This window comes from Capricornis sumatraensis, chromosome 1 (assembly GCF_032405125.1).
Source record: "Capricornis sumatraensis isolate serow.1 chromosome 1, serow.2, whole genome shotgun sequence".
NCBI classification, from domain to species: Eukaryota; Metazoa; Chordata; class Mammalia; order Artiodactyla; family Bovidae; genus Capricornis; species Capricornis sumatraensis.
The window spans coordinates 177,193,434-177,214,372 of NC_091069.1; the positions used below are offsets into that span (position 1 = coordinate 177,193,434).

Here is a 20,939-nt window from a genome sequence, read left to right on the forward strand (position 1 = left end):
TCTAATCTTTAGAGTTTGTGGACTTTTTGTTTCATTGATTTACTGAATTCAGCACCATGTATTTTGATGTTTGTAGTTTTAGGATCTGGGAGACTTTTTGCATTCTTAGTTGTCATCATTTGACTCTCTAAATTTATAAGTTGTATAGTAAATGAAAACATCAGAACACAAAAATATTCACTAATGAATGAGAAATGAGGCCCCACTCAAACATCACCTTTCATTTAATACTAGCATCTTCCTTTTCCATCTCAATTGTAACACAAAACAATGCCAAGTTCAAGTACAATGATAACTTATTGCAAAGTGACATTTAAAATCTTGCAAAAGAAGTAGCATTTTATGACGTTGATTGAAGTTATATTAGAATACAACTTTTAAATTTTTAATTAAATTTATTTCATTGCGGTAACATTGGTTTTAACATTATATAGGTTTCATGCGTAGGACATTGTATTTCCACTTCTGTATACACTACAACAGGTTTCCCAGGTGGCTCAGTGGTAAAGAATCCACCTGCCAATACAGGAGACATGAGTTCAATCCCTGGGTCGGGAAGATTCCCTGGAGAAGGAAATGGCAACCCACTCCAGTATTTTTGCCTGGGAAATGCCATGGACAGAGGAGCCTGGTAGGCTGAAGTCCATGGGGTCGCTAACAGTTGGCATGACTGAGCAACTTCACTCTCACTTTTCACTTTCATGCATTGGAGAAAGCAATGGCACCCCACTCCAGTATTCTTGCCTGAAGAATCCCAGAGACAGAGGAGCCTAGTGGGGTCGCACAGAGTAGGACACAACTGAAGCGACTTAGCAGCAGCAGCAGCATACTCCAATAAAAATATACTAATTTTAAGAAGAAAAAGCATTTGGCAAAATCCATCCATGGTTCCTTGACAGACTAGGAATAGAAGGGAACGTCGTCAATCTGAGGAAGGACATTGTTGAAAAACCCACAGCTAGTGTCATAATCCCACTCCAGTATTCTTGCCTGGAGAATCCCCATGGACAGAGGAGCCTGGTGGGCTACATTCCATGGGGTCGCAAAGAGTTGGACACGACTGAGAGTCTAAGCACAGCATCATAATAGTGAAAGACTGAAAACTTTTCTCTGTCAGATTAGGAAGACGACAAGCACACCTGCTTTTGCCACTTCTGTTTAACCCTGTACTGGAAGTTCTATAGAGCTATTAGGCGAGAAAAAGAAATAAAAGCATCTACGTCAGAAAAAAAGAAGTAAAACTATCTCCATTTGCAGATGACACAATATTGCATATGGAAATCCCTGAAGAACTCATACACATACACACACACATTCAATTAGCGCTAATAAAAGAGTTTAGTAAAGGAGCAGCAATTTTCATAATAGCCAAATATGGAAACAAACCAAATGTTCATTAGCTGATGAATAAATGCCATTACCTGATTTTTAAAATCTGGTATATATCCATACAATGGAATATTGCTGCTACTGCTAAGTTGCTTCAGTCGTGTCCGACTCTGTGCGACCCCAGAGACGGCAGCCCACCAGGCTCCCCCATCCCTGGGATACTCCAGGCAAGAATACTGGAGTGGGTTGCCATTTCCTTCTCCAAAGGAAAAGTGAAAGTGAAGTTGCTCAGTCGCATCTGACTCTTAGTGACCCCATGGACTGCAGCCTACCAGGCTCCTCCGCCCATGGGATTTTCCAGGGGAGAGTACTGGAGTGGGGTGCCATTGCCTTCTTCAACAATGGAATACTATTCAGCCATTAAAAGGAGTGAGCACTTATACGTGCTACAAGATGGATAAACCATGAAAACATTATGTTAGATGAAAGAATTCAAATACAGAAAGCCACATATTGCATGATTTTATTTAGATGAAATGTCCAGAACTGGCAAATTCATGGAAAGTAGACTAATGGTTGCCAAGGGGTGAGAGAAAAGAATAATTGAGAAGCATGAGGTTTCTTTGGGGAATAAAAATATTCTACAGTTAGATTAATGGTGATGGGTACACAAATGAATATACTACAATGCACTGAATTACTTTAAAATGACTGAGGTAGTGAATATTATGTGAATTTTATCTCATTAAGAAGTATTTTAAAAGAGAAAGACTGGCCTTTGACTATCAAATGATTTAAGAGCCGTAGGGAATAACTGATAAAATTTATGATCAGGTTGTATATTTCAAAAATGACCCTTACACTGAGAAAACCAGAACTGAAGTAATAGATGTCTTATGTTATCCTATGATTAATTAAACAAAAATAAATAAATAAATAAAGACTTCATTCTTCTTGATTCTAAAAATCAAGGTTCCACAGGTAGCAGTCCTAAATTAGCAAGAGAAGAATCTGATTGGCTGGCCCACCTCATCTTCTAGGCACACCTTAGCTATGGACAGACTGGCCTTAACTAATCTGTGGGTCCCATTGTATAAAGATAGTCACTTAGGGACTCTGGGTGAGGCAGAAGCACCACTTGAGAGCTAAAGCCTTCCCTCTCCCCAACCACCTGCCCTTCTTCCTGCGTCACCATCCATCCTGAGGATTAGCCAGTCTCCCCTGGGCCTCCCAGCCCCTGCTCGGCAGCCTTCCCTCCTGCTCTTCAGACCTCCTCTCCTGCCTCCCCCACCTCTGCCCCACAATTCTGTCCCAAAGAAGTTGCAGAGAACATCCTCAGCATCCTGTGTTCTGCTCTGTTTTGTTGTTCAGTTGCTTCAGTCATGTTTGACCATTTGCCACCCCATGGATTACAGCACGCCAGGCTCCTCTGTCCATGTGATTTTCTAGGCAAGAATATTGGAGTGGGTAGCCACTTCCTTCTCCAGGGGATCTCCTTGACCCCGGGATCAAACTGTGTCTTCTGCATTGGCTGGTGGATTCTTTACTACCGAGCCACCAGGGAAGCCCTGTGTTCTGCTCTCAGGAAGTCTAAAGTTCAGGGCTTTGGATGATTAAGCTCAAGGCTTCTCACCAGGGTAGAGATGAATGACCCAGGGAGCGGGGAGCATTCCTGTGGAAATGGTTTGAGAAGCTGAGTCAGCCTGCGTCTTTGCTAGGGCGGGGCCCAGGCGACTGACTCTCTGGAGGTCAGTGCCCTTGTCTTATGGGTTGTGCCCTTATGTCCACTTCAGGAGGTCATTGGCCCCTCAGACTCTTGGATCACTGCATTGTCCTGTCCGGAGAACTGTACTTTAGGAAAAGGGTAACGAAGAGAGAGGACTCTTTTTGATCCTCAGGAGATATTTTGAGGCGCTACTTTGGGACAGGAGTAGGGAGTCTGCTTGGTACTGCATCAGTAACTGCTTCCTCTGACATCTACCCACCAACCCAGAGCAGGGGGACTTTTCTGCCTTCCCAAAACTGACTCTCTTGACCTCCTACTGGGCTTTTGTTGCTGTTGGTGTTTTACTATCAAGAACTTCATCTAAGCCTCAACAGAGCCCGTAACCCAGGTCCCTTTGGCCTCTCTCCATATCACCATGTATCCAGCTTAGAGTAGTGTCATAACCCCTCTGATCCTCAGTTTCTTTATCTGTAACATGAGAATAAAGATAACGTTTACCTTTAATGAACTGAGAAAGTAGCATTGACATATATACACTATCATGTGTAAAACAGCTAGCTACTGGAAGCTTCTATATAACACAGGGAGCCCAGCCTGGTGCTCTGAGGACCTAGAGGGGTGGGATGGGAGGGGAAGGGAGGCTCAACAGGGAGTGGAAATATATATATGTATATATAACAATGGCTGATTCTCTTTGTTGTACAGCAGAAACCAACACATCATTGCAGAGCAATTATCCTCCAATTAAAAAACAAATTTTAAAAAAGCAGTTACCTTATGAGTACTTGTAAAGTTTAAATGAGATAAGGAATATGCAGCAATTCCTGCACCACCTGTTGCATAAACACTCCACAGACGTTAGCTACTGTTGCTGTGATTTCATTTTTTTATCTGTCATGCAACTGATTTTAAGGAGCACTTAAGTATGTGTGAGGCCCTGTGCTGGGGACTTAGGGGTACTATGTTTGGTCTTAAATAGGTTTAAGGAGAGAGCAAGAAGAGACATCACCAATCAATAAAATAGTTATAAGCATACCATTTGGCAGTTTTTCAAAATCTGTTAAAATGCCCAGAGATTCCACTCTGTAACTGCCTCTTATGAGCCTGTCGTCAGGATGCTCTAGGCTGGACCTCATCTGTATTTCCCAGCTGCCCTCCCTTCTGCATGCCCAGCCAATAGCACCAATACAATCAAAGCCTCGTCCCTGACTTCCATCTTCAGGGGGACAGAGCCTGAGTTCCTGCTGGGTACTGAGGGGGAGGGGGTCGCTCAGCAGGGGGGATTGTGGGGCGGATCAAGGATTTTGTCTCTAGAGGGCCCTGGGAGTCTCCTCAGGAGGGATGGAGAGTGAAGGTGGACTGGGGTTAAGGGGTGGCCAGAGGCATTCATGGGAGGGAAGAAGGAGGGACCACACCTACAGGCAAGGAGGAGTCAGGAACCAGGGAACTCAGCCAGCTGAGGGGTTCAAATTCCTCTGAGGTGAACTCTGAGAAAAGAACCTGTGGGCACAGGAGGCCTGAGGAGAGAGAGAGCCAGAAGGGAAGACCCAGCCATTCTGCCAACCCACGGCCAGTCTTGGAAGCCGCAGTCAGCTGAAGCCGCCTCCCCTCAGGGTCCCGACTTGCCTGTCTCTCCTTGGCCCCCAGTGCCTGCCAGAAGGAAAGCCGCATAGAGCAAGAAGACGATGGAGCCAGGCAGGACTCAGATAAGGCTCGATCCCAGGTGAGTATGGGAGGCAGGCCCCAAGCTGGGAGCCAGTTGCTAAGCAGCAGGGGGCCCTCTCACTCTGGCCTGTCCCTACCTCCCTCTGAGCACAAGAATGAGACAGCACTGACAATGGTCTGGTCATTCTGGAAGGTCCTCAGGGACACTGGGGAAGGGTGAGTGTATGACCCCTCAGAGCCTTAGCTTTGACCCCCAACCAAGTAGAGGAAGATCCCAGGGGTGGAGCGGGCATGAGAGACATGCATAGAGCTCTGACCAGCTGGGGACCCATTCCTGGTGCTAAGGGTCCATTCTTTCTCTGGGACTCAGCTTTTTCTTCTAGCCAACCCCTGAGCTGCTGCCCCTGTGAAGTGGAGGGAATGGACTGTGGGCTTTTTGAGCACTGCAGCCAGATTTGCAGACTGTCACCTGGGCCTTGAGGTGAAATGGAGATGCTCCGTGAACCTAGGAGTGTTCGAGGGAGTGTCAAGTTGCTGGAGTCCCTTCTGCTACCCAACTGCCTGCCCTAAGTCCCCATATTCTGAACACAGGTTGGTGTCTTTCCAGGTACACGGCAGATCTTCTGGAGATACTGAAAACCAATTACAGCATTCCCTATTCCTGCTTCTCTTACCCTCCCACTGCACCCCAGCTTTTGAGAGGTGAGTCAGAGACCCTCCCCAGAGGAACTGAAAGAAGGAAAAATGAGCATCCCAAGGAGGAAGTGAAAACAGCTGAGAGGAGCTGAGGGGAGGTGGTCCTGAGCTGGCCAGCACAGAGGGAGTGCCTGGGAGGATGGCTGACCCAGTGTCAATCTTGGTAAAAACCTTTTAGGGAAATTCCCTAGTGATACAGAGGTTATTCAGGGGATGAAGATTTGATCCCTGGTTAGGGAAGTAAGATCCTACATGCTGGGTAGTACAGTCAAAAAATTTAAAAAATTTTAAAAAGCTGGGGAAAGTACAACTCTGGAGGAGCCAAAAAGTCAAAAGAGGGGCACGACTATGTGGCTTGGAGAAAAACCTGCATGTTGCTGCCAAGTCACTTCAGTCGTGTCCAACTCTGTGCGACCCTGTAGACGGAAGCCCACCAGGCTCCCCTGTCCCTGGGGTTCTCCAGGCAAGAACACTGGAGTGGGTTAACCTGCATGTTGGGACTGCCCAATTCATACAGGGGACACTGACCTGGAGCATTTTTCAGACCCCAGGGCCCGAAGCCCCACAAAATCCCTTTGAGGCCTGCATAACATCCTTCTTAAAGGGAGTCTATACCACTCTGGAGAGTGGTTATTATGAATAATATTCTTGAAACTTTGGTGAACCTGTAAAAGTATTCTGACAGTGTTGGCTAGCTAGCTCCTATTACCGAATTGGTTTTGAAAGTGAAAGTCCTAGGATGGGACTCTGTTTATTCCCTGGACACCTAAAACATGACAATCAAATGACCTTAGCATCTTGATAGCCAATGTGGCTCCCATCCACACTGTATTTTGTTTTCTCACTGCATGATCAGCCATCTCTTAGATGTTGATGAGTAGGAATCTGTGTCTCTATCCTTAATGTTTTTTCCATTCTCCTTCCTAATGTTGTTACCTCAAGGAGGAGACTCTTCCTAAACAGTATGGTGTAGTCAGTGTGTACTAGGAGGCAGATATGGGCATGTCTTCGTTTCAGATGCTCTGAACTGGAGTGAATACCAACTGCAAGAGGAGGTCCAGGGGTGCCTTGCAGCTGCTCTGTGGTTTATGCAAGTAGGCAGATGTTACATCCAACTCCAGGGATTTCTTGTTCAGAGAGTGCAGATGGTGACATAAGTCTTCTCACATACCAGTGTTGTCAACCAGAGGCAACTTCGTCTCACAGGATACTTTTGGCAATGTCTGGAGGCAATTCCAGTCACCACAAGTAGAGGGTGCTACTGGCATCTAGTGGGGTAGAGGTCAGGGAGTTTGCCCTGGAAACAAATGAAAGTCCCAACAACCAAGGAATTATCTGGGGCAAGGGGTCAATAGTGCTGAGACTGAGAAACCCTATCTTACACAGTGAAAATGGATCGCACATTGCTTTGCTGCAAAATGTGCACATAGAAGCACCGAGGATATTCAAAGTAGGTAGACTATTCTGGGTCTGGTAGTCTGAGGAGCTACCTTGTTTCCCCATTGAACTGTTGGAGTGAGTAACAGTTGGAAAGTAGGGAGCTGGAGTGGAGAAAGAATGAGTAGGCAGGTTCTCCAGGCACTGGGGAGATTCAAGGTTACTGGTGAGGAAGCAGGGGACAGTTGAGAGGGCTGGGCAGGTAAGGTGGGGCCTGCTGAGTGTCAGGCAGAGGAGTTGTACTTTATCCTGCAGGCAGAAGTAGATGAGGGCTCTGAGACTGGGAGGAGCTGGATAGTATTTCAGGACCATTAATTAGTAATCAAGATAGACTTTGGGGAGTAAGGGCCTTAAGAAGAAGGGGTATAAATTGGAGGTCAGTGCCCCAGCCTAACAGGAAGGGCAAGAACCTGCGCCAGAGCAGTGTCAGGGAAAGGAAGGGCAGATTGGAAAATACAGGCAATCCAAAGAAAGAGCAGGCAATCTGGTAAATATTTAGACAAGCTAAGTGAAAGAAAAAGAAACTCTAATGATGACTCTGAGAATCTGAACAGTGGTGATGACACTGACAGAAATAGGAGAGTCAGGAAGAGGTGTCCATTGGACACGTGGTGAAACCCTTTCCTCCTTCATTTATAAACTCTTTGTTCTTAAATGCTATTTAAGGAAGAACTATTCTGGAAGAACTATTGAAACTTTCAATAATTTGTTTTTGAAATGCCTATGATATGACTGCAATTATAATCCCTAGAGGATTTTCTTATTAATGGACTGATCCAAACTTTTATTTGGGGAGAGTGAAGGGCCAAGAAAAGCCAAGACAGTTTTGAAAAAGAGTAAGGAGGATGTGTGCCCTACCAAATATTAAAGGTTATATATTATAAGACTAGAGTAATTGAAGCAATAATATAATAACTGCAACCACACAACCCAGACTAGGACTTAAACCCACTGTTTGTGTGTTGATTTTTTTTTTCTTTTTGGCCATACCACGTGGCTTGCAGGATCTTAGACTGGGAGGAATAGAGAACTCTCCTATATGTGCCAAGGAGACATGTCTAAGAATGCTTATGGTAGCATTTGTTTGTCACAAAGAAAATAATAACAACCATGAAAACAATGTTGAATGGAAAATGTTTATATAGATTTTTTTAATGCAAAGCAATATAATTATGTTGAGCATGTACATATGTTGTAAAAAAATTAAAACATACAGGAAAAGATACACACCAACTTCAGAATAGTAGTTATCCCTGGGAGGTGAAGTAATTGAAGGGAAAAGGACCCTGGAGATATATACAGGGTCTTCAAGTACACCTGTAATGTTTTATCTAAGAATAACTTTTGAATCAAAACTGGCATATCATAACTCTTTGAAATGGATTATGGATATATTAATGCAGCTCTATTATTCTCTTTATTTTAAAAACTTTTATAATTGTAAAATAATTATAAAAATAATTTTTGACAGGCTGTGATGAAATGTTAGGTGGAAAAAACAGAATGCAAAATTTTACAGTATGATTGCAGTAATACAATATGTATACACTTTAACCAGGATGTTTTTTAAAGCTACTTTTTATTGAGCAAATACTACCATTGAGTCACGCTAAGAGGTTTAATTGGAGGGTAATAATCTACCCACGATTATAGAGCAAGCAGTAAATGGAATTTTACTTTGAGCTTAGAGCCTATGCTCTTCACCTCCGTGGAAATACGTGCAAAAAGGAGAATAATTTTTGGTTAGGAACTAGCTTGGATTATGGGTAAAACTTTTTCTTTCAAAGTTTTAATGTTCTTATATTGTTTTATTATTTAAAAGAGTAATCTGCATTGTTACAGATACAATAGGAATTTGCTAGTTCAAGTATAGTTGTATTCAACCGGTCAGTTAGACAAGTATTTCCCAAAGTGTGTTCCTTGGAATGCTAATCCCAAGGAGTGCTCCATGAAAACAGAGCCTGTAGAAAAATCACTTCTGTAAAAGCTATATTCTGTAACTTCCTTTTGGAAATTAACAATATAAATCAGATTTAAAATTTATACCCTGCAGGAAAGAAACATGTTTAACCTTGTTTAAAGTGTTTCCAAAAATCCTTAAGCTATCAGAAACTTTTGTTTCATAGTATCTATTAAGATACAGAAAAATAAGATAGAGGACGATCTTCTAAGGAGGTAAATGAGTTTGAGGTAGAGTACTGGTGTTGGCTGTGGATGCTAAGGAAGTTCTCTCTCCTAGCTTCTGCCCTGTGGAAGTGAATGTGAGAGCCTGTAGACACTGCAAAGATGAGAAAGAATAGAGCACAAAAGGCAGCAGATACAAGAAACTGCAAAAGCACTTCCATACTGAATAGCTGGAATATGCCTCACCTCCACCTTCATTAACTTAAGCAACTTTTGATGGTTAATATTATTCCACATTTCTCCCCATAGTTATGTGAACATACACCAAGAGTCAGCATATGTCATGGTGAAGAGAATGGGCTTAGTTAGGATCAGGAACCGTTGGGTTTAAATCCCAGCTCTGTCACTTTCAGGCTGTGTGATCATGGGTGAGGTGCTCAACTCTAAGCCTAGTTTCCTGGAAAAGCATGTAAATGGAGATGACAGGAAGAATCCTCGTGTGGTCATTTCTTTCATTGAACAAATAGTCACAGTTACTGTTGCATGCACTTGGGAGATAGAACAGAAAACAAGCCTGACAAAGTCCCTGCCTTTGTGGAGTTCACACTACCATCACTCTATGGGGACAAGCAACAAATATGTAAATAACCTCACTGTGAGGGCAACTTGGGAGGGAGAGATTACACCACACTGGACACTCAAGGGTTGCTGACTGAGGAGGGGCATTTGATCAGAGAGCTCAGTGAGGAGAATAAGCCAGACACGGGGAGTTCAGGGAGAAAAACTGAACAGGCAGCTGCCAAGCACTATAAGGTCCTGGAGGTAGAAATGGCTCAGGTGGTTGTTAGGTGGCTGAGGGGTGGTAGGGAAATCCTGCTGCTGCTGCTGCTGCTAAGTCACTTCAGTCGTGCCCGACTCTGTGTGACCCCATAGACAGCAGCCCACCAGGCTCCCCCGTCCCTGGGATTCTCCAGGCAAGAACACTGGAGTGGGGTGCCATTGCCTTCTCCAGGGAAATCCTAAACCTCGATAAACAGAAGAGGTGAGATGCAATGGTTGAGTCTGGAACACAGGGTGTGGGAGGGGATGAGGAATCAGTATCGGAGACCCAGGGTCTCCAGGAGAGGAGCCAGAACCGTGGTTACTGGAGTCAAGCGGGATGGGAGAGACTTTCAAGGAGGAGGGAATAGTCAAGGACAATGAAGATGGAGAAAGGCTTTGACGTGATGGCTTCTGGAGGGGCTGTTTCCACTCTTGTCTCTCAGTGAGCTGATGAGGACAAGAGTCAAGCAGGGGCTGGGGGAGTCCCTCAAGGAGGGGCCTCCAGAGGTATTCCCCTTCCCAACAAAGGACATTGGTTTTTAGAAATCTACTGAATTAATTTTGCTTTCTGCCTACCTGGACTTTATATTTTATCTGTTTTTTTTTAACTAAACATTTCTATTGTAAAAAATAATTCAGTAAAGTCAATATGAAAATAGAGAAAATTATGAGGAAGAAAAATCGCATATGGTCCCACCACTCAAGACCAGCACTGCAAATATAGTATAAGCTCTTTTCTGTGCTTTTATTGAACAGTAGTGGAAATCTAACTATACTATAATTTTATATACTGTTTTTACAAGCATGACATCATATGAATTTTTTCACATTACTACATATTTGGCAAAGTATGTCTTAAAAAAACTTATTTGTTGTAAAATGCATATTTGTTATAGAATAATTGGGAAAAAAAGAAGACAAAGACCACCCACAGTCTCATCACCCAAAGATGGCATTGCTAATTTATTCCTAGGCAATCGTTTTTAATGTTTTTATCTTAACCCACATGAACATGGTATAAAATTTTAAATAGTACAAAAAGGCTACTAATGAAAATTAACACTCCCCTGCCCTATTTATTCTCATTTTTAATCTACTTTTTTAGCTGATGATTTTTAATAGTTACCTTCAAATTACTATTATTTCATGTAGTATCAGTTTTGTATATTATCTGTGGATGCCTCTATAATACATAAAGATTTAATTCACTTAGTACCAAACTTCTACTCATTCCACATGGTTTCATCATTATTTTTAGTTGGTTATCTTTATAGCTGTATATACTATACCTATAGTTTATTTCTTATTCTGCCAACTGCGGATAGTACTTCTTCACTTTCCATTTCATATGATAAAGATATTAGGGCCCCACTCTTTCCTTCAACTCTTTTCTATCCTTCTCGTCAGCCAAATCCTTTACATGGCTATAGTTTTACTATGCTATTTATTTTTATTTCTTTCTGGTCACGCCACGTGGCTTTTGGGATCTTAGGTCCCCACCCAGGGATCAAACCCTGGCTATTAGGAGTGAACATACCAGGTCCTAACCACCAGCTGCTGCTGCTGCTGCTAAGTTGCTTCAGTTGTGTCCGACTCTGTGCGACCCCATAGACAGTAGCCCACCAGGCTGCCCCTTCCCTGGGATTCTCCAAGCAAGAACACTGGAGTGGGTTGCCATTTCCTTCTCCAATGCATGAAAGTGAAAAGTGAAAGTGAAGTCGCTCAGTCATGTCCGACCCCATGGACTGCAGCCCATCAGACTCCTCCGTCCATGGGATTTTCCAGGCAAGAGTACTGGAGTGGGTTGCCATTGCCTTCTTTGCCTAACCACCAGAGAGCCAGGGAATTTCCTGTGGTAATTTTACTTTCTGCTTTGTTCATATTAAGGTGTGTTTCTTTCAGTTATAAATTACATTCAGTAAAGGGCAATGATTTTATGTATATAATTTGATGGATTTTTACCCAAGCGTGCTTCTGTGAAATCACCACTTTACTGCCTATATTTTTTTTAACATTCAGAAGTTTAAACTCTTTGTATCAAATTTGACCATCCTTCTCTTTGTGATTTCTTGGATTACACCTAAGCTTAGGAAGGTCTTCCCTCAAGTTTTGATGAAAATATAATTCTCTCTTTTTTTCCCTTCTCTCAATTTTCCGTTTTAATTTTAAATAAATACCACTTTTTTTTAATCTCTTTTTTAAAACACTTTTTTTTTGTTTTGAATTATAGCCGATTAACAATGTTGTGATAATTTCAGGTGAACAGAGAGGGGACTCAGCCATACATACACACGAATCCATTCTCCCCCAAGCCCCTACCTACTCCCATCCAGGCTGGCACATAATATGGAACAGAGTTCCATTGGCTATACAGTAGATCCTTGTTGTTTATCTGGAATTATTTTGATACATGGAAGGCTTTATGTGTATATCATGATAAAACAATAGCAACTGTTTTAAATCCGCATGTTTAGTGTATAAGGATAAAATTGTGTCAGAAAAAAAGATCCTCTTTTATGTTTATATCTTTAAAATTTCAAGGAAGGGAGGTAAAGTCTCTTTTTAATTAAGGATTGCAACCAGGTGGATTTTTGCTTGTTTTACTTTGTTAATGTTTAAAACCTGCAGGGCCTACTAGAGCAATATCTGTAGAGGTAATTGAGAATGAGACAACGGAGCTAAACAGCAACACTAAGCCAGTAATTTGGTCACACAGTGGGCTGCACCCTAATTAAGTGGAAGCAGGTGGAGACAGGAATGGGGAGGAAGGAAAAACAACACAATGCTATCTTTTGAGGCCTGTAACAGAAAAGAAAAGCTTACCACTGACTTCAGAAGTGTAGGCTGGGAGATTGTCCGAGGACTGCCTTCCCTGCAGCAGGTCCTCTGGATTGATCACAGACCTAACTGTGGTCAGAGGTAAAGGGCCTCTTGGAGAAAGCAAACAAAAAGAAAAACATGTACCCTGAAATGAGAACAACCAGGATCAAAGTTCAGTTCAGTTCAGTCGCTCAGTCATGTCCAACTCCATGGACTGCAACCCCATGAACTGCAGCATGCCAGGCTTCCCTGTCCATCACCAGCTCCCAGAGCTTACTCAAACTCATGTCCATCGAGTTAGTGATGCCATCCAACCGTCTCATCCTCTGTCTTCCCTTTCTCCTCCCGCCTTTAATCTTTCCCAGCATCAGAGTCTTTTCAAATGAGTCAGTTCTTTGCATCAGGTAGCCAAAGTATTGGAGTTTCAGCTTCAGCATCAGTCCTTCCAATGAATATTCAGGACTGATTTCCTGTAGGATGAACTGGTTGGATCTCCTTGCAGTCCAAGGGACTCTCAAGAGTCTTCTCCAACACCACAGTTCAAAAGCATCAAAGTAGTTTTTGACAAATTCACCTGTGTCCTGGTTGCTCTTTGTGATGTCACCAAGTATGACTGACCCAGATGACAACTCAAGTCTTCACTGGGATGTGGTCTCCTTCTTCGTTGTTTTGGTGTCAGCAGCTCTGAGCTGCCCTCAGTCACCAAAACATAGGGCAGACCAGCCAATATCCTCTCATTGTTCAGTCACCCAATCATGTCAGACTCTTTGCGACCCCAGGACTGCAGCATACCAGGCCTCCCTGTCCCTCAGCATCTCCTGGAGTTTGTCCAAGTTCATGTCCACTGCATCAGTGATACCATCCAGCCATCTCGTCCTCTGTCACCCTTTTCTTCTGCCTTCAATCTTTCCCAGCTTCAGGGTCTCTTCCAATGAGTCAGCTGATTGCATCAGGTGACCAAAGTATTTGAGCTTCAACGTCAATCCTTCCAATAAGTATTCAGGGTTGATTTCCTTTACTCCCAATGCAATACGACAGTGGCTGGACTCTGCCAGTCTTCCCCTTCTATCATCTAGCCAGTTGGGAGACTAAAAGCAAAGTCTGCCAAGGAGGGAAGAGACTTAGATAAATGAGGCTTAGTCACCGAGAACATGGAACTATTTGTTTAAAACATTGTTGCACTGATTAGAACATGCTCAGAAACAAATATTGTGACTATATTAGTGTTTTCCTGTTAGCAAGGATGAGGCCAGAGGAGCTTCATTGGTGTTTGTTAAAATGTTTGTTATCTTCTATTATCAGGTGAGCTTGTTTAAAATGTAGATTACATCCCAGATCTATGGGAACAACATCTATCGTGGCAGCGAGTAGAGGGAGTGGGGGTCTGGACAGCTACTTTTTAACAACTCCTTAAATGATTTCAATAAATACTAAAGACAGCTACTGGATTACATTTAATGTGAGAATAAGTGTACTTGGGGCCAGCATAGGTCAAATATCCTTGGAGTCTTTACTTGGGTCCACTTCTTTTGTTAAAGTCCCATTATGTGTCCCAGTAAAGTGACAAAATTTTTGAAATCAAATTTAAACATCTCTAGGCTCCAGAATCACTGCAGATGGTGACTGCAGCCATGAAATTAAAAGACGCTTACTCCTTGGAAGAAAAGTTATGACCAACCTAGATAGCATATTGAAAAGTAGAGACATTAATTTGCCAACAAAGGGCCGTCTAGTCAAGGTTATGGTTTTTCCAGTGGTGATGTATGGATGTGAGTTGGACTGTGAAGAAAGCTGAGCGCCGAAGAATTGATGCTTTTGAACTGTGGTGTTGGAGAATACTCTTGAGAGTCCCTTGGACTGCAAGGAGATCCAACCAGTCCATTCTGAAGGAGATCAGCCCTGGGTGTTCTTTGGAAGGAATGATGCTAAAGCTGAAACTCCAGCACTTTGGCCACTTCATACGAAGAGTTGACTCACTGTCGCAAAGAGTTGGACACGACTGAGCGACTGAACTGAACTGAACTGAAGTATATCAAGTTCATACTGTTCATGGGGTTCTCAAGGCAAGAATACTGGTTTCCCATTGCCTTCTCCATTGGAAGGACTGGTGCCAAAGCTGAAACGCCAATACTTTGGCTACCTGATGCAAAGAGCTGACTCATTTGAAAAGACCCTGATGCTGGGAAAGATTGAAGACAGGAGGAGAAGGGGATGACAGAGTATGAGATGATTGGATGGTATCACCAACTCAATGGACATGGGTCTGAGCAAGCTTCGAGAGTTGGTGATGGACAGGGAAGCCTGGCATGCTGCAGTCCATGGGGTCACAAAAAGTTAGACACAACTGAGCGACTGAAGTATATCAGTATATGTTCTGATATATATCAGAAGTACATATTTTGCTTTAATTATAATGTTAACTGGTCCCTGTCTGCTAGCATAACCCCTGACACTGAGAAAAGTGAATAGGCCCTGTTGACCTCCAAACTTAGAATTTTTGTTCATTATGTACAAACTTGTTAGGTGTCTATATCCTGATTCAAGTAAGCCTTATCATACTTTGATCTGGTCTAGTCTCCCATGCATGCAGAAGAATGACTTTTTCTTCGTCACATTAGAAATTCTAGGTCTAAGAAAAAGCCCATCTTCTGCATGATAGGAAGCCTAGACCAGGTCATTCTAGATGTGGTAAAGCAATTAGATGCATGTGAGGAAGCCCACATCTTCTGCTCCTCAGCCCTGGTCTTCAGCTCACTGGAGCCTGTCCTCTCTTTCCACTCTAGCATTGGGCCCTATGGATATTTCCCTCATGGTCATCATGACCTTGCTTGTCCTGGCCTCAATAGCCATCTTCCTGGAGGCCGCTGTCTACCTGCACAAGAACATCCGCTGCCCTATCAAGAGGAAGACCCTGATCTGGTGCAGCTCTTCACCCACGGTGAGGGTCCTGCTGCTGCCTTTGGGGAGGGGCTGAAGAGGAGGATTCCTTTCAACTCAATAATTCAAGTTGCCTTCCTCTACTGCTTTAGGGTGGGGGTTTTCATCTGGTATCTGCAGTCAGGATCCCATGCTTGGAAGGTCACAGGCAGTGAGATGGAGTGTTTGAAATCTTAGAGCCACAGAAACAGCTCTAAGAACAGCTGAAGAATGGTCTGAGCCCACCAGCTATCCCACTCACTACTCCCCTGCTACTGTGTTGCTGTTAAAATAAACCTGTTTCCTGCACAGAGCAGCAGTGGTTCCTCAGAGGGTAGGAGGAGAGTAATTTTTTCCCATGGGGTCATGTTCACTCTACCGTTACATTGTAAGTCCTTCTAACTCACTCTTACAGCCATTTGATAGCTCGTTGGCATGCTCGCAGGCCACAAGATGGGGTTTCTCTTTCTGCGTGGTGAGCTCTGTGTCTGTTTCGGGTGAAGAACAAAGCCCTTGAGGTCCTTTTCTGCCAGATGACACCTGCCTGGGCCATCTCAAGACATCAGAGGTGCTCTAATAACATGGGATGTTGAAAGAAAGGGTTGGATCTTGATCTATGTACTCTTAAAGATGAGCTGACCTATTCCTACTCCAGTGACGTATGTTGAGAGATGATAGTCTTCAAAAGAGCCTCTGACTCAAGGTGACTTGCTGTCTCTAACACTAGACAAGGAATAAACTGACAGCTGAATTTAAAAATTAATGTTTTTTAAATTAGTTGATTTAACTAGCTCTTTTTCCAACTGGTCACTTTTTTTTTTGGCTGTGCCAAGTGTTAGTTGTAGCATGTGGGATCTAGTTCCCTGACCAGGGAATGAACCCAGGCCACTTGCATTGGGAGCTCAGTCTTAGCCACTGGACCACGAGGAAAGTCCTCAGTTGGTCACTTTTAAGTAATGGTGCCTTAGATGTTGAGCTTTTGCTTCCTTGAGCTCTTGCCGCAAAAGGTGAGCATGCAGTCTCCTTCCCTACCCTAACCAGCTCCTGGTTCTTCTCCAAGCAGATAGTGTCCGCATTCTCCTGCTTTGGTCTCTGGATTCCTCGTGCCCTCACACTTGTGGAAATGGCCATAACTACGTGAGTGTCCTGCCCTGCCCCCAGCTGAACCTGATATCCCTCTGAGGTCCCCCTTCTGCTCCTCTCAACCCTGGGAATCCAGAGTTTGTGTCTTTTTTATCCCTTGTCCCTTCCATAAGTCCATGCAAACAAACTGACCACAAATTGAGCCCTTTCCAACGTGTCTCTTGAAGTTCTAGTGCATCTCAGGCACCATTTTTTTCTCACAGCCTGCCCTCTTCCACCTGTCCTCTCTCACTTCTCAAAATGCCTAGACCCTACCTGATCCCTTCAGGAAGCCCCCTTCTCCCTGTCCTTTTGCAGTCTGTTTTCCTTTGGCAGAAGGTGGTATCCCACCAGCTGCTTCCACCTGCTCCTCGGTGTGCTCAGGCCCACCTCCCACCTCTCCCCAACTCCAGGTTTTACGCGATATGCTTTTACCTGCTGATGCAGGCCATGGTAGAAGGCTTTGGTGGGAAGGAGGCAGTGTTGAGGACACTGAAGGACACCCCAGTGATGATCCATACAGGCCCCTGCTGCTGCTGCTGCCCCTGCTGCCCCCGAATCAAGATCACCAGGTGAGGTGGGAGGGAGAGGCTGCCTGGAGAGCAGACTGGCCTCTTCTGCACTCTCTCAAGAGCCTCTGCTGGCTCTCTCAGTCCTGCTTCAAGCCTCATGGAATTTGGCTTGTATAGAACAAAGCCAGTGATGAAAGGGTGGGCATCCCGCAGCCAGGACCCACACACTGGGCACCCACACAGGGGTAGGAGGAACAGAGGAAGGAGAACTCCAGAGTTCCCATCACTTACACTCACTGTCCCCTACAAACTTTATCACAGAGAACAAACTGCACTTTGGGCTATTTACTTTCCCCTTCCATCCATTTCAGTTAATGAGGTTGGGGTCAATCCTCAGATAGTTCTTGCTCAAAAGGCATCATTCTGGTCTGTGGGTGAATGGGAGGCAATAAAGATGGTTCCCAATGCTCTTCCTAAGTCCCCACCCACTTGACTATGTTGGTGCCTGTGATGGCGGCCAAGCCTTGCCAGGAACCCAGTGAGAGAACTGAAAGTTCTGGTTGGGGTGGGTGATTTGCAGGTCTATGTTCCTAATCCTCTTCCCACTTCAGGAAGAGACTTCAGCTGTTGCTGCTGGGCCCCATCCAGTACGCCTTCTTCAAGATATCACTGAGCCTGGTGGGCCTGTTTCTCATCCCTGATGGCATCTTTGACCCATCAGACGTAAGTCCAGAGTAAGGGGCAGCAGAGGCCAAGATGAGCTTAATTCCTTTGAGCTCTAGAAAGAATAGCTGGAGCCAATATCCCCTGATTCAAGGCTCCAGGATTGGGATAGCCCCAGGTACAGGGCGACTGTGGAAAAGCAGAGGCTCAGGGACTCTAATGGGGAGAGAAGAAGCTTTTTTATTTTCCCCACCATTGGGAGAAGGGAAAAAAAAGGAGAAAGGGGCTTGCTTCCTCACTGACTGCTTTCTGGCCTGCCACCAGATTTCTGAGAGGAGCACAGCTCTATGGATCAACACTTTCCTCGGTGTGTCCACCCTGTTGGCTCTGTGGACCATAGGCATCATTTTTCGTCAAGCCAGGCTGCACCTGGGCGAGCAGAACATAGGAGCCAAATTTGTTCTGTTCCAGGTAACTATACCCTGGGAGAGAAAAGATGGTTAATAATGAGCCACAAATCGTAGGGGTTAGAAGCTGAGACTAATAAAGGCTAGAAGTGGGTCTGGGAATCTTCTTAAGCCTTAGGTTCCTGTGAGATTTGGAAAAGAATCCCTGCCCTTCCCCAGTTGTTGCTTTTCTGTGCTGTAACAGTTTCCTAAGGTTGCTGGAGCAAAACAGTACAAACCAGGTGGCTTAAAACAACAGAAATGGATTGCCTCACAGTTCTGGAGGTTGGAAGTCCAAAACCAAGCTGTCAGCGGCCCACATGCCCACTGAACACTGTTGGGGCAAACCCTTCCTTGACTATTGCTGGCATCTGATTGCTTGCAACAATCTTTGGCATCCTTGGGTCATCACAGGGCATTCTCCCCTCACGTGTCTGTGTCTCCTTTTCTGATAAGGACGTCGGTCATATTGGAATAAGGACCCACCCTACTTCAGTATGACCTCGTCTTAACTAATTACATCTTATCAGTTACCAAGACAATGATGGTCACATTCTGGGGTCCTGGGAGTTAGGAACTTCAATGCATCTTTTAGGGGGACACAATGAAGCCCATAACACATGTATTTTTAAACCTTAAATTCTTATACCTTTGCTGTTTTCTTCACTACCCATTACTTCTAAAAATCTTGCAATTCATCACCACTAGAAACATCAGCATTATCAGTACTACATATTAGGCACTTTTCATATATTAATTACATTTAAGTTCACTATAATCTTCAGAATCATTGTTTTTTCTATTTTACAAATGAGAAACTGAGGTGTCTGGGGGTTTGCTCAAAGGTACATAAGGAATGGAACTGGAATTTAAACATAGAACTGTCTATCTACTCCCAAACCCACATCCCTTCTTCTCATCTCACTGACTCTGCATCAGAGAATTTTCTCAAAGGCACATTTGTTCACTTTTTACACTTTCCATTCTCTAAGCCCAGAGATAACCCTTCCACCAAATGCAATGACTTTTAGCCCTTTACTGTTTCTCTTCTCTCTCCATTCTTTGTCTTCTTGCTGGGGCCTTCTCCTATTCCCAAGGCATAATGATTCCTTTAGAGTTAACAGATTGATTTCACATAAATTCTCATTTGACCTAAGCAGGTGCTGCTTACAGGCACATGGCAGGCAGAAGTGGAGGGTCTATAGGAAGACAGAGGACAGAAGAGCCTACCATGGAATAAGGGACTGACAGGGCACAGAAAGGATCTGGGCTCCAGAAGCACTTAGGGTCAGGCCACAGAATAAAAGCCTTGTGATTAATGAACCTGCCTATGATTATGGGAGGGAACCCTGGACAAGCCAAGTCTATGTCAGAAAAGTGTACTCAGAGAGGGCAAGCACTAAGACACATTTCAAACACAGCAGTGGGCCGGCCAGCCTCAGCGCCAAGGATGCTGAGCCCCTGCGCTCACTCCTCTTTTCTGTTCTGCAGGTACTCCTTATTCTGTCTGCCCTGCAGCCATCCATCTTCTCAGTCTTGGCCAATGGCGGGCAGATTGCTTGTTCGCCTCCCTTTTCTTCTAAAATCAGGTCTCAAGGTGAGCACATGGGGTTTCCTAGTCTATTCCAGGATGAGCAAGAGGGGGACGTCTCAGAAGAGAGGATCTTAGATTGGAAGTAGGGCTAGCCACTCTCATAATATTCAGTGTTCTCCTTAGCGTACTGAGAAAGAGACCTCCAAGAAATCTAGCAGAGGCTCTGAGTCTGTGACCTCTCTGATCATACAGACAGCTATGATCCTGCAGCTTGAGGCCCAGCCCTGATGATCAACCCAGGAAGCCATGGGTTCAATCCTCAGCTCCTGAAAGAGGAATAGGTGGGTAGGAAGCAGAGGGTCATGATGATAAAACATGCAAAAGAAATGTTTAATGCTAGCCTCAAAGTTCAGGAGGTAGAGAGCCAAGTTCTGGTTCTGGCTCTACTGTCAACTTGCCATGTTACTGGTGACAACTTAATATCTCTAGGTCCTGGTTTGAGGATAAATTAAGAGAAACTGCTGTCCAACTCATATGCCAGGGCTGCTATGGGATACCACCTCTGTAAGTTAGAATAACCTATATTTTGTCCCATGCTGCAGTGATGAACTGCCACCTCCTCATCCTTGAGAGTTTTCTGATCACTGTGCTGACACGAATATACTACCGAAGGAAAGATGACAAGCTTGGATATGAACCTTTCTCTTCTCCAGACGAGGACTTAAACCTCAAAGCCTGAGGTGAATGGCTTGGACAATGAAAGAGACACTGTATTCATTAGATGGGCACAAGATTTCTTTACTGTTCTTCAACCTTGACCAAATGGGGATCAATTCTATTGTCAGTGCAAGCTGGCAAATGATGTATGCTTGACTGTAGAGATGAATCAGAACTATGCAATAGGATGAAATTGTTTTGGATCTTGCCTGAGGAAGGTATTTTAAGCTTAATAAACAGGATGGAGTTTGATTTTCTACAACTGGGCACATTGCCTCCGTGGGTGCCACTATTAGCCCATCAAGATTGTATATTAAAAGGTTATTCTGAGCTTTCCCAAAGCAAATGAAAGGGGGAAGAGTGTATGATAGTTTTCTTGGTATAATAACAGGAACAGAACTCAGCCAGGC

At 44.1% G+C, this 20,939-nt stretch overlaps 1 protein-coding gene across 1 annotated transcript; it reads left to right on the top strand.

Annotated features, from left to right (window-relative positions):
- The first annotated feature begins 4,626 nt into the window (after positions 1–4,626).
- Positions 4,627–20,676, top strand: SLC51A (solute carrier family 51 member A). Its single transcript, XM_068965419.1, has 9 exons — positions 4,627–4,778; positions 5,328–5,422; positions 15,403–15,557; positions 16,599–16,672; positions 17,071–17,229; positions 17,781–17,892; positions 18,157–18,303; positions 19,770–19,875; positions 20,415–20,676. Exons 1-9 carry the CDS (start codon positions 4,741–4,743, stop codon positions 20,549–20,551), a joined length of 1,023 nt encoding a protein of 340 aa, XP_068821520.1. The 5' UTR covers positions 4,627–4,740; the 3' UTR covers positions 20,552–20,676.
- Positions 20,677–20,939: the final 263 nt, after the last annotated feature.